Source organism: Ascaphus truei, chromosome 20 (genome assembly GCF_040206685.1).
Source record: "Ascaphus truei isolate aAscTru1 chromosome 20, aAscTru1.hap1, whole genome shotgun sequence".
In the NCBI taxonomy this organism is placed as follows: domain Eukaryota; kingdom Metazoa; phylum Chordata; class Amphibia; order Anura; family Ascaphidae; genus Ascaphus; species Ascaphus truei.
In genome coordinates, this window is record NC_134502.1 from 25,872,766 (window position 1) to 25,886,296 (window position 13,531).

The following is a 13,531-nucleotide window of genomic DNA, read 5'->3' on the forward strand; positions in this document are numbered from 1 at the left end:
GGAGCTGCGCCCCTGTGATGTGGAGCTGCGCCCCTGTGATGTGGAGCTGCGCCCCTGTGATGTGGAGCTGCGCCCCTGTGATGTGGAGCTGCGCCCCTGTGATGTGGAGCTGCGCCCCTGTGATGTGGAGCTGCGCCCCTGTGATGTGTAGCTGCGCCCCTGTGATGTGGAGCTGCGCCCCTGTGATGTGGAGCTGCGCCCCTGTGATGTGTAGCTGCGCCCCTGTGATGTGTAGCTGCGCCCCTGTGATGTGGAGCTGCGCCCCTGTGATGTGGAGCTGCGCCCCTGTGATGTGGAGCTGCGCCCCTGTGATGTGGAGCTGCGCCCCTGTGATGTGGAGCTGCGCCCCTGTGATGTGGAGCTGCGCCCCTGTGATGTGGAGCTGCGCCCCTGTGATGTGGAGCTGCGCCCCTGTGATGTGGAGCTGCGCCCCTGTGATGTGGAGCTGCGCCCCTGTGATGTGGAGCTGCGCCCCTGTGATGTGGAGCTGCGCCCCTGTGATGTGGAGCTGTGATGTGTAGCTGCGCCCCTGTGATGTGGAGCTGCGCCCCTGTGATGTGGAGCTGCGCCCCTGTGATGTGGAGCTGCGCCCCTGTGATGTGGAGCTGCGCCCCTGTGATGTGTAGCTGCGCCCCTGTGATGTGTAGCTGCGCCCCGGTGATGTGTAGCTGCGCCCCTGTGATGTGTAGCTGCGCCCCTGTGATGTGGAGCTGCGCCCCTGTGATGTGGAGCTGCGCCCCTGTGATGTGGAGCTGCGCCCCTGTGATGTGGAGCTGCGCCCCTGTGATGTGGAGCTGCGCCCCTGTGATGTGGAGCTGCGCCCCTGTGATGTGGAGCTGCGCCCCTGTGATGTGGAGCTGCGCCCCTGTGATGTGGAGCTGCGCCCCTGTGATGTGGAGCTGCGCCCCTGTGATGTGGAGCTGCGCCCCTGTGATGTGTAGCTGCGCCCCTGTGATGTGTAGCTGCGCCCCTGTGATGTGGAGCTGCGCCCCTGTGATGTGTAGCTGCCCCTGTGATGTGGAGCTGCGCCCCTGTGATGTGTAGCTGCGCCCCTGTGATGTGTAGCTGCGCCCCTGTGATGTGTAGCTGCGCCCCTGTGATGTGGAGCTGCGCCCCTGTGATGTGTAGCTGCGCCCCTGTGATGTGGAGCTGCCCCTGTGATGTGGAGCTGCCCCTGTGATGTGGAGCTGCGCCCCTGTGATGTGGAGCTGCGCCCCTGTGATGTGGAGCTGCGCCCCTGTGATGTGGAGCTGCGCCCCTGTGATGTGGAGCTGCGCCCCTGTGATGTGGAGCTGCGCCCCTGTGATGTGGAGCTGCGCCCCTGTGATGTGTAGCTGCGCCCCTGTGATGTGTAGCTGCGCCCCTGTGATGTGGAGCTGCGCCCCTGTGATGTGGAGCTGCGCCCCTGTGATGTGTAGCTGCGCCCCTGTGATGTGTAGCTGCGCCCCTGTGATGTGTAGCTGCGCCCCTGTGATGTGTAGCTGCGCCCCTGTGATGTGTAGCTGCGCCCCTGTGATGTGTAGCTGCGCCCCTGTGATGTGGAGCTGCGCCCCTGTGATGTGGAGCTGCGCCCCTGTGATGTGTAGCTGCGCCCCTGTGATGTGTAGCTGTGTAGCTGCGCCCCTGTGATGTGTAGCTGCGCCCCTGTGATGTGTAGCTGCGCCCCTGTGATGTGTAGCTGCCCCTGTGATGTGTAGCTGCGCCCCTGTGATGTGGAGCCGCGCCCCTGTGATGTGTAGCTGCCCCTGTGATGTGTAGCTGCGCCCCTGTGATGTGGAGCCGCGCCCCTGTGATGTGTAGCTGCGCCCCTGTGATGTGTAGCTGCCCCTGTGATGTGTAGCTGCGCCCCTGTGATGTGGAGCCGCGCCCCTGTGATGTGTAGCTGCCCCTGTGATGTGTAGCTGCGCCCCTGTGATGTGGAGCTGCGCCCCTGTGATGTGTAGCTGCGCCCCTGTGATGTGTAGCTGTGTAGCTGCGCCCCTGTGATGTGTAGCTGCGCCCCTGTGATGTGTAGCTGCGCCCCTGTGATGTGTAGCTGCCCCTGTGATGTGTAGCTGCGCCCCTGTGATGTGTAGCCGCCCCTGTGATGTGTAGCTGCCCCTGTGATGTGTAGCTGCGCCCCTGTGATGTGGAGCCGCGCCCCTGTGATGTGTAGCCGCGCCCCGGTGATGTGTAGCTGCGCCCCTGTGATGTGTAGCTGCGCCCCTGTGATGTGGAGCTGCGCCCCTGTGATGTGTAGCTGCGCCCCTGTGATGTGGAGCTGCGCCCCTGTGATGTGGAGCTGCGCCCCTGTGATGTGTAGCTGCGCCCCTGTGATGTGGAGCTGCGCCCCTGTGATGTGTAGCTGCGCCCCTGTGATGTGTAGCTGCGCCCCTGTGATGTGTAGCTGTGTAGCTGCGCCCCTGTGATGTGTAGCTGCGCCCCTGTGATGTGTAGCTGCGCCCCTGTGATGTGGAGCTGCGCCCCTGTGATGTGTAGCTGCGCCCCTGTGATGTGTAGCTGCGCCCCTGTGATGTGTAGCTGTGTAGCTGCGCCCCTGTGATGTGTAGCTGCGCCCCTGTGATGTGTAGCTGCGCCCCTGTGATGTGTAGCTGCGCCCCTGTGATGTGTAGCTGCGCCCCTGTGATGTGGAGCTGCGTCCCTGTGATGTGGAGCTGCGCCCCTGTGATGTGGAGCTGCGCCCCTGTGATGTGGAGCTGCGCCCCTGTGATGTGTAGCTGCGCCCCTGTGATGTGGAGCTGCCCCTGTGATGTGTAGCCGCGCCCCTGTGATGTGTAGCTGCGCCCCTGTGATGTGGAGCTGCGCCCCTGTGATGTGTAGCTGCCCCTGTGATGTGTAGCCGCGCCCCTGTGATGTGTAGCCGCGCCCCTGTGATGTGTAGCCGCGCCCCTGTGATGTGTAGCTGCGCCCCTGTGATGTGTAGCTGCGCCCCTGTGATGTGTAGCTGCGCCCCTGTGATGTGTAGCTGCGCCCCTGTGATGTGTAGCTGCGCCCCTGTGATGTGTAGCTGCGCCCCTGTGATGTGTAGCTGCGCCCCTGTGATGTGTAGCTGCGCCCCTGTGATGTGTAGCTCTGATGTGTAGCTGCGCCCCTGTGATGTGTAGCTGCGCCCCTGTGATGTGTAGCTGCGCCCCTGTGATGTGTAGCTGCGCCCCTGTGATGTGTAGCTGCGCCCCTGTGATGTGTAGCTGCGCCCCTGTGATGTGTAGCTGCGCCCCTGTGATGTGTAGCTGCGCCCCTGTGATGTGTAGCTGCGTCCCTGTGATGTGGAGCTGCGCCCCTGTGATGTGGAGCTGCGCCCCTGTGATGTGGAGCTGCGCCCCTGTGATGTGGAGCTGCGCCCCTGTGATGTGTAGCTGCGCCCCTGTGATGTGGAGCTGCCCCTGTGATGTGTAGCTGCGCCCCCGTGATGTGGAGCTGCGCCCCTGTGATGTGTAGCTGCGCCCCTGTGATGTGTAGCTGCGCCCCTGTGATGTGTAGCTGCGCCCCTGTGATGTGTAGCTGCGCCCCTGTGATGTGGAGCTGCGCCCCTGTGATGTGGAGCTGCGCCCCTGTGATGTGGAGCCGCGCCCCTGTGATGTGGAGCTGCGCCCCTGTGATGTGTAGCCGCGCCCCTGTGATGTGTAGCTGCGCCCCTGTGATGTGTAGCCGCGCCCCTGTGATGTGTAGCCGCGCCCCTGTGATGTGGAGCTGCGCCCCTGTGATGTGTAGCTGCGCCCCTGTGATGTGTAGCTGCGCCCCTGTGATGTGGAGCTGCGCCCCTGTGATGTGGAGCTGCGCCCCTGTGATGTGGAGCTGCGCCCCTGTGATGTGGAGCTGCGCCCCTGTGATGTGTAGCTGCGCCCCTGTGATGTGTAGCTGCGCCCCTGTGATGTGGAGCTGCGCCCCTGTGATGTGGAGCTGCGCCCCTGTGATGTGGAGCTGCGCCCCTGTGATGTGTAGCTGCGCCCCTGTGATGTGTAGCTGCGCCCCTGTGCGCCCCTGTGATGTGTAGCTGCGCCCCTGTGATGTGTAGCTGCGCCCCTGTGATGTGTAGCTGTGATGTGTAGCTGCGCCCCTGTGATGTGGAGCTGCGCCCCTGTGATGTGGAGCTGCGCCCCTGTGATGTGGAGCTGCCCCTGTGATGTGTAGCTGCGCCCCTGTGATGTGGAGCTGCGCCCCTGTGATGTGTAGCTGCGCCCCTGTGATGTGTAGCTGCGCCCCTGTGATGTGGAGCTGCGCCCCTGTGATGTGTAGCTGCGCCCCTGTGATGTGGAGCTGCGCCCCTGTGATGTGGAGCTGCGCCCCTGTGATGTGTAGCTGCGCCCCTGTGATGTGTAGCTGCGCCCCTGTGATGTGTAGCTGCGCCCCTGTGATGTGTAGCTGCGCCCCTGTGATGTGTAGCTGCGCCCCTGTGATGTGGAGCTGCGCCCCTGTGATGTGTAGCTGCGCCCCTGTGATGTGGAGCTGCGCCCCTGTGATGTGGAGCTGCGCCCCTGTGATGTGGAGCTGCGCCCCTGTGATGTGGAGCTGCGCCCCTGTGATGTGGAGCTGCGCCCCTGTGATGTGGAGCTGCGCCCCTGTGATGTGGAGCTGCGCCCCTGTGATGTGGAGCTGCGCCCCTGTGATGTGGAGCTGCGCCCCTGTGATGTGTAGCTGCCCTGTGATGTGTAGCTGCGCCCCTGTGATGTGTAGCTGCGCCCCTGTGATGTGTAGCTGCGCCCCTGTGATGTGGAGCTGCGCCCCTGTGATGTGTAGCTGCGCCCCTGTGATGTGTAGCTGCGCCCCTGTGATGTGGAGCTGCGCCCCTGTGATGTGTAGCTGCGCCCCTGTGATGTGTAGCTGCGCCCCTGTGATGTGTAGCTGCGCCCCTGTGATGTGTAGCTGCGCCCCTGTGATGTGGAGCTGCGCCCCTGTGATGTGGAGCTGCGCCCCCGTGATGTGTAGCTGCGCCCCCGTGATGTGTAGCTGCGCCCCTGTGATGTGTAGCTGCGCCCCTGTGATGTGTAGCCGCCCCTGTGATGTGTAGCTGCCCCTGTGATGTGTAGCTGCGCCCCTGTGATGTGGAGCTGCGTCCCTGTGATGTGTAGCTGCGCCCCTGTGATGTGTAGCTGCGCCCCTGTGATGTGGAGCTGCGCCCCTGTGATGTGGAGCTGCGCCCCTGTGATGTGTAGCTGCGCCCCTGTGATGTGTAGCTGCGCCCCTGTGATGTGTAGCTGCGCCCCTGTGATGGGTAGCTGCGCCCCTGTGATGTGTAGCTGCGCCCCTGTGATGTGTAGCTGCGCCCCTGTGATGTGTAGCTGCGCCCCTGTGATGTGTAGCTGTGTAGCTGCGCCCCTGTGATGTGTAGCTGCGCCCCTGTGATGTGTAGCTGCGCCCCTGTGATGTGTAGCTGTGTAGCTGCGCCCCTGTGATGTGTAGCTGCGCCCCTGTGATGTGTAGCTGCCCCTGTGATGTGTAGCTGCGCCCCTGTGATGTGTAGCTGCCCCTGTGATGTGTAGCTGCGCCCCTGTGATGTGTAGCTGCCCCTGTGATGTGTAGCTGCGCCCCTGTGATGTGGAGCCGCGCCCCTGTGATGTGTAGCTGCGCCCCTGTGATGTGTAGCTGCGCCCCTGTGATGTGGAGCTGCGCCCCTGTGATGTGGAGCTGCGCCCCTGTGATGTGGAGCTGCGCCCCTGTGATGTGGAGCTGCGCCCCTGTGATGTGTAGCTGCGCCCCTGTGATGTGTAGCTGCGCCCCTGTGATGTGTAGCTGCCCCTGTGATGTGTAGCTGCGCCCCTGTGATGTGTAGCTGCCCCTGTGATGTGTAGCTGCGCCCCTGTGATGTGTAGCTGCGCCCCTGTGATGTGGAGCTGCGCCCCTGTGATGTGTAGCTGCGCCCCTGTGATGTGGAGCTGCGCCCCTGTGATGTGGAGCTGCGCCCCTGTGATGTGGAGCTGCGCCCCTGTGATGTGGAGCTGCCCCTGTGATGTGTAGCTGCGCCCCTGTGATGTGGAGCTGCGCCCCTGTGATGTGGAGCTGCGCCCCTGTGATGTGGAGCTGCGCCCCTGTGATGTGGAGCTGCGCCCCTGTGATGTGGAGCTGCGCCCCTGTGATGTGTAGCTGCGCCCCTGTGATGTGGAGCTGCGCCCCTGTGATATGTAGCTGCGCCCCTGTGATATGTAGCTGCCCCTGTGATGTGTAGCTGCGCCCCTGTGATGTGGAGCTGCGCCCCTGTGATGTGGAGCTGCGCCCCTGTGATGTGTAGCTGCGCCCCTGTGATGTGTAGCTGCGCCCCTGTGATGTGTAGCTGCGCCCCTGTGCGCCCCTGTGATGTGTAGCTGTGATGTGTAGCTGCGCCCCTGTGATGTGGAGCTGCGCCCCTGTGATGTGGAGCTGCGCCCCTGTGATGTGTAGCTGCGCCCCTGTGATGTGGAGCTGCGCCCCTGTGATGTGTAGCTGCGCCCCTGTGATGTGGAGCTGCGCCCCTGTGATGTGGAGCTGCGCCCCTGTGATGTGGAGCTGCGCCCCTGTGATGTGTAGCTGCGCCCCTGTGATGTGGAGCTGCGCCCCTGTGATGTGTAGCTGCGCCCCTGTGATGTGGAGCTGCGCCCCTGTGATGTGTAGCTGCGCCCCTGTGATGTGTAGCTGCGCCCCTGTGATGTGGAGCTGCGCCCCTGTGATGTGTAGCTGCGCCCCTGTGATGTGTAGCTGCGCCCCTGTGATGTGTAGCTGCGCCCCTGTGATGTGTAGCTGCGCCCCTGTGATGTGTAGCTGCGCCCCTGTGATGGGAGCTGCCCCTGTGATGTGTAGCTGCGCCCCTGTGATGTGGAGCTGCGCCCCTGTGATGTGGAGCTGCGCCCCTGTGATGTGTAGCTGCGCCCCTGTGATGTGTAGCTGCGCCCCTGTGATGTGTAGCTGCGCCCCTGTGATGTGTAGCTGCGCCCCTGTGATGTGTAGCTGCGCCCCTGTGATGGGAGCTGCCCCTGTGATGTGGAGCTGCGCCCCTGTGATGTGGAGCTGCGCCCCTGTGATGTGTAGCTGCGCCCCTGTGATGTGTAGCTGCGCCCCTGTGATGTGTAGCTGCGCCCCTGTGATGTGTAGCTGCGCCCCTGTGATGTGTAGCTGCGCCCCTGTGATGTGGAGCTGCGCCCCTGTGATGTGGAGCTGCGCCCCTGTGATGTGGAGCTGCGCCCCTGTGATGTGGAGCTGCGCCCCTGTGATGTGTAGCTGCGCCCCTGTGATGTGGAGCTGCGCCCCTGTGATGTGGAGCTGCGCCCCTGTGATGTGGAGCTGCGCCCCTGTGATGTGGAGCTGCGCCCCTGTGATGTGTAGCTGTGTAGCTGCGCCCCTGTGATGTGTAGCTGCGCCCCTGTGATGTGTAGCTGCGCCCCTGTGATGTGTAGCTGCGCCCCTGTGATGTGTAGCTGCGCCCCTGTGATGTGTAGCTGCGCCCCTGTGATGTGGAGCTGCGCCCCTGTGATGTGTAGCTGCGCCCCTGTGATGTGTAGCTGCGCCCCTGTGATGTGTAGCTGCGCCCCTGTGATGTGTAGCTGCGCCCCTGTGATGTGTAGCTGCGCCCCTGTGATGTGTAGCTGAGCCCCTGTGATGTGGAGCTGCGCCCCTGTGATGTGGAGCTGCGCCCCTGTGATGTGGAGCTGCGCCCCTGTGATGTGGAGCTGCGCCCCTGTGATGTGGAGCTGCGCCCCTGTGATGTGGAGCTGCGCCCCTGTGATGTGTAGCTGCGCCCCTGTGATGTGGAGCTGCGCCCCTGTGATGTGTAGCTGCGCCCCTGTGATGTGTAGCTGCGCCCCTGTGATATGTAGCTGTGCCCGCTCACCTTCACCCGCACCATCTCCTCGGGGATGTTCATCATGGCGCTGGTTAACCAGCTCTCCAGGCTCTTGGCAAAGTTGCGGATGGCTTGTGTCAGGGCGCCTGAGAGGAAGAGGGGGGTGGCGAGGGTTACACTGGGGGGCGCGCGTTGGGGAAGAGGCTGTGTCTCACACTGTTCAGTTCAGAGGTCCAAGAAAAAGATAATAAAGTAACAAATAGATTTATTGTCAGTCAGACATAGCAAACACGGGGGTATAAACCCTCCCAACGCGTTTCACACAGCAAGGTGCTTTATCAAGGAGTAAGGTACAAACATATTGGGGGGCCTTTTATACCCAGCATCACAAGTGTACCGAGTTCATCGAATTTGGCGCCAAAGACGCATATAGGTGACGTCATCCAGGCGTCTCTAACAGACTTGTAATGTGTATACTTCAAAATGATCCCGCCCCTCCCTTATCCCGCCCCTCCCTTATCCCGCCCCTCCCTTATCCCGCCCCTCCCTTATCCCGCCCCTCCCTTATCCCGCCCCTCCCTTATCCCGCCCCTCCCTTATCCCGCCCCTCCCTCCATGTCGTCCCTGCCAATCCGCTGTGGGTTGAAGTACAACAGTACAGGGGAGCAGTCACTCCCAGTCAGCGCACAGCGGAGAATCTTCAACCCACACTTACAGTGCGGGGATCTCCGCTGTGGAGGGAGAGGATGCGCCGAACCACCAGTTGGCCAGGCCAGGAAGCGGATTGGCAGTGATGTCATGGAGGGGCGGGATAAGGGAGGGGCGGGATAAGGGAGGGGCGGGATAAGGGAGGGGCGGGATAAGGGAGGGGCGGGATAAGGGAGGGGCGGGATAAGGGAGGGGCGGGATAAGGGAGGGGCGGGATAAGGGAGGGGCGGGATAAGGGAGGGGCGGGATAAGGGAGGGGCGGGATAATTTTGAAGTATACACATTACAAGTCTGTGCGTCTTTGGCGCCAAATTCGATGAACTCGGTACACTTGTGATGCTGGGTATAAAAGGTCCCCCAATATGTTTGTACCTTACTCCTTGATAAAGCACCTTGCTGTGTGAAACGCGTTGGGAGGGTTTATACCCCCGTGTTTGCTATGTCTGACTGACAATAAATCTATTTGTTACTTTATTACACCGGTGTCCCTGGGCAGTGCGCTGCTTTGTGCGCTTTTTGTGCGTTTTCTTGGATGGGGTGGAGTTATTCAGCGGCTGGACTCGCCCGGAAGAAGACGGTGAGATGTAGGAGTGGGGTAAGGTTTCGCATGATGCTATATGGATCCTTATTACTTCGTATCAGGGCGACTGCTCAAACTTTACCATACCTATCTCCAATGAGGTACAGCAAAGTGTGCCATACATCATTTTCCTGTCGCCCTCAGGAGAGTGGGGACTTTAGTAACTCTAGTCACTCACCCACTCCTTTCCCCACCCCAGCCCTGAGCCTGCACTGTCTCTGTATGATTACAGGACTGGGGAACATACACATAGATTCCAGGACTGTTGCAGCACCCATCACATTTCTTATCCATCAGTTCAGAGGTCACAGTTTGGGAGTGCAAGGCACACAGATTGGGGGTGTTGGGGGGGAGTCACAGATTGGGGGTGTTGGGGGGGAGTCACAGATTGGGGGTGTGGGGGAGGTCACAGATTGTGGGTGTGGGGGAGGTCACAGATTGGGGTGTGGGGGGTCACAGATTGGGGGTGTCACAGATTGGGGGTGTCACAGATTGGGGGTGTTGGGGGTGTCAGATTGGGGGTGGGGGGGTCACAGATTGGGGGTGTTGGGGGTCACAGATTGGGGGTGTTGGGGTGGTCACAGATTGGGGGTGTCAGATTGGGGGTGTTGGGGTGTCACAGATTGTGGGTGTGGGGGAGGTCACAGATTGTGGGTGTGGGGGGTCACAGATTGGGGTGTGGGGGGGTCACAGGTTGGGGGTGCGGGGTGTGTCACAGATTGGGAGTGTTGGGGTGTCACAGATTGGGAGTGTTGGGGGTGTCACAGATTGGGGGTGTTGGGGGTGTCACAGATTGGGTGTGGGGGGTCACAGGTTGGGGGGGTCACAGATTGGGGGTGTTGGGGGTCACAGATTGGGAGTGTTGGGGGGGTCACAGATTGGGGGTGTTGGGGGGGTCACAGATTGGGGGTGTTGGGGGGATCACAGATTGGGGGTGTTGTGGGGGTCACAGATTGGGGGTGTTGGGGGGGTCACAGATTGGGGGTGTTGGGGGGGTCACAGATTGGGGGTGTTGGGGGGGTCACAGATTGGGGGTGTTGGGGGGGGTCACAGATTGGGGGTGTTGGGGGGGGTCACAGATTGGGGGTGTTGGGGGGTCACAGATTGGGGGTGTTGGGGGGGTCACAGATTGGGGGTGTTGGGGGATCACAGATTGGGGGTGTTGGGGGGGTCACAGATTGGGGGTGTTGGGGGGTCACAGATTGGGGGTGTTGGGGGGGTCACAGATTGGGGGTGTTGGGGGGGTTACAGATTGGGGGTGTTGGGGGGTCACAGATTGGGGGTATTGGGGGGTCACAGATTGGGGGTGTTGGGGTGTATCACAGTGGGGTAGCGTCCTTACTGGGGATGGGGCGCAGCACTTCTGGTATGAGGGTCTCCACCAGCCCCTGGTACAGAAGGTGGTCACAGTCCCGGCTCCATTTCAGCAGCGGCTCGTACTTGGACAGGAGCACCAGGCAGTCCTTGGGGAGCCGCTTCTCTGCCTCGTCATCCCTGTGAGGAGACGGGGGGGGGGGGGGGGAGGAGCCAGAAAGAGAGGGGGAGGGGCGACAGAGGGGGAGGGGGGGAGAGCGAGGGGGAGGCAGAGAGCGGGGGGGAGGCAGAGAGAGCGGGGGGGGATGGGGGGGTGGCAGAGAGAGAGGGGGGGACAGGGGGGTGGCAGAGAGAGAGGGGGAGGCAGAGAGAGAGGGGAGGGGGAAGAGAGAGGGGGAGGCAGAGAGAGAGAGAGAGAGGGGGAGGCAGAGAGAGAGAGAGGGGGAGGCAGAGAGAGAGAGAGGGGGAGGCAGAGAGAGAGAGAGAGGGGGAGGCAGAGAGAGAGAGGGGGGAGGCAGAGAGAGAGAGGGGGGGAGGCAGAGAGAGAGAGAGGGGGAGGCAGAGAGAGAGAGAGGGGGAGGCAGAGAGAGAGAGAGGGGGAGGCAGAGAGAGAGAGAGAGGGGGAGGCAGAGAGAGAGAGGGGGGGAGGCAGAGAGAGAGAGGGGGGGAGGCAGAGAGAGAGAGAGGGGGAGGCAGAGAGAGAGAGAGGGGGAGGCAGAGAGAGAGAGAGGGGGAGGCAGAGAGAGAGAGAGGGGGAGGCAGAGAGAGAGAGAGGGGGAGGCAGAGAGAGAGAGAGAGGGGGAGGCAGAGAGAGAGGGGGGGAGGCAGAGAGAGGGGGAGGCAGAAAGAGAGAGAGGGGGAGGCAGAGAGAGAGAGGGGGGGGAGGCAGAGAGAGGGGGGGGAGGCAGAGAGAGGGGGGGGAGGCAGAGAGAGGGGGGGGAGGCAGAGAGAGAGGGGGGGAGGCAGAGAGAAGGGGGAGGGGGGCGCAGAGAGAAGGGGGAGGGGGGGAGAGGGGGGTGGGGTAGAGGGAGGGCGCAGAGGGAGAGAGGGGGGGCCGAGAGAGGTGAGGGGGAGGTGGAGAGAGAAGAGTCAGTGTGTCGTGTTACTCACACTGCTTCGGTTGTGTTACTCACACTGATTCGGTTGTGTTACTCACATTGTGCTCCGGTTGTGTTATTTACACTGTGTGTGTCATCGTGTTACATTGTGTGTGTGTGTGTGTGTGTGTGTGTGTGTGCAGCTGACACTGCGTGGTTATTTTACACTGTGTTACTCAAACCATGTTGTTGTTGTGTTACACTGTGTTATTTACACTGTGTATGTGGTTGTGTTACACTGTGTGTACGTGTGCTGTGTTACTTATACGGTGTGTGGTTGTGTTACTCACACTGTGTGTGTGTGTGGTTGTGTTACACTGTGTGTGCGTGTGGTGTTACTTACACGGTGTGTGTGGTTGTGTTACACTGTGTGTACGTGTGCTGTGTTACTCACACGTGTGTGTGGTTGTGTTACACTGCGTGTGTGCTGTATTACTCACACTGTGTTGTCGTTGTGCTGTGTTACTCACACGGTGTGTGGGGTTGTGTTACACACTGTGTGTGTGCTGTGTTACTCACACTGTGTTGTCGTTGTGCTGTGTTACTCACACGGTGTGTGGGGTTGTGTTACACACGGTGTGTGTGCTGTGTTACTCACACGGTGTTGTCGTTGTGCTGTGTTACTCACAAGGTGTGTGGGGTTGTGTTACACACGGTGTGTGTGCTGTGTTACTCACACTGTGTTGTCGTTGTGCTGTGTTACTCACACTGTGTTGTCGTTGTGCTGTGTTACTCACACGGTGTGTGGGGTTGTGTTACACACTGTGTGTGTGCTGTGTTACTCACACTGTGTTGTCGTTGTGCTGTGTTACTCACACGGTGTGTGGGGTTGTGTTACACACGGTGTGTGTGCTGTGTTACTCACACTGTGTTGTCGTTGTGCTGTGTTACTCACACGGTGTGTGGGGTTGTGTTACACACGGTGTGTGTGCTGTGTTACTCACACTGTGTTGTCGTTGTGCTGTGTTACTCACACTGTGTTGTCGTTGTGCTGTGTTACTCACACTGTGCTGTCGTTGTGCTGTGTTACTCACACGGTGTTGTCGTTGTGCTGTGTTACTCACACGGTGTGTGGGGTTGTTACACACGGTGTGTGTGCTGTGTTACTCACACTGTGTTGTCGTTGTGCTGTGTTACTCACACGGTGTGTGGGGTTGTTACACACTGCGTGTGTGCTGTGTTACTCACACTGTGTTGTCGTTGTGCTGTGTTACTCACACTGTGTTGTCGTTGTGCTGTGTTACTCACACGGTGTGTGGGGTTGTGTTACACACGGTGTGTGTGCTGTGTTACTCACACTGTGTTGTCGTTGTGCTGTGTTACTCACACGGTGTGTGTGCTGTTACTCATTGTGTGTGTGCTGTGTTACTCACACTGTGTTGTCGTTGTGCTGTGTTACTCACACTGTGTTGTCGTTGTGCTGTGTTACTCACACGGTGTGTGGGGTTGTGTTACACACTGTGTGTGCTGTTACTCACACTGTGTTGTCGTTGTGCTGTGTTACTCACACGGTGTGTGGGGTTGTGTTACACACGGTGTGTGTGCTGTGTTACTCACACTGTGTTGTCGTTGTGCTGTGTTACTCACACGGTGTGGGTGGCTGTGTTACACACGGTGTGTGTGCTGTGTTACTCACACTGTGTTGTCGTTGTGCTGTATTACTCACACTGTGTTGTCGTTGTGCTGTGTTACTCACACGGTGTGTGGGGTTGTGTTACACACTGTGTGTGTGCTGTTACTCACACTGTGTTGTCGTTGTGCTGTGTTACTCACACGGTGTGGGTGGCTGTGTTACACACGGTGTGTGTGCTGTGTTACTCACACTGTGTTGTCGTTGTGCTGTGTTACTCACACGGTGTGTGGGGTTGTGTTACACACGGTGTGTGTGCTGTGTTACTCACACTGTGTTGTCGTTGTGCTGTGTTACTTACACGGTGTGTGGGGTTGTGTTACACACGGTGTGTGTGCTGTGTTACTCACACTGTGTTGTCGTTGTGCTGTGTTACTTACACGGTGTGTGGGGTTGTGTTACACACGGTGTGTGTGCTGTGTTACTCACACTGTGTTGTCGTTGTGCTGTGT

The 13,531-nt window shown here is 60.4% G+C and overlaps 1 protein-coding gene across 8 annotated transcripts in view; it reads right to left on the bottom strand.

The window, feature by feature from the left end:
• Positions 1-13,531, bottom strand: part of RFX1 (regulatory factor X1) — a 114,297-nt gene that overhangs the window by 36,265 nt on the left and 64,501 nt on the right. For all 8 annotated transcript variants that reach the window (XM_075577517.1, XM_075577522.1, XM_075577521.1 and 5 more), the window contains 2 exons: positions 10,381-10,532; positions 7,799-7,896 (listed from right to left, as the gene is read on the bottom strand). In XM_075577517.1, coding sequence (XP_075433632.1) covers positions 7,799-7,896; positions 10,381-10,532 — 250 coding nt within the window. The remainder of the gene's footprint in view (positions 1-7,798; positions 7,897-10,380; positions 10,533-13,531) is intronic.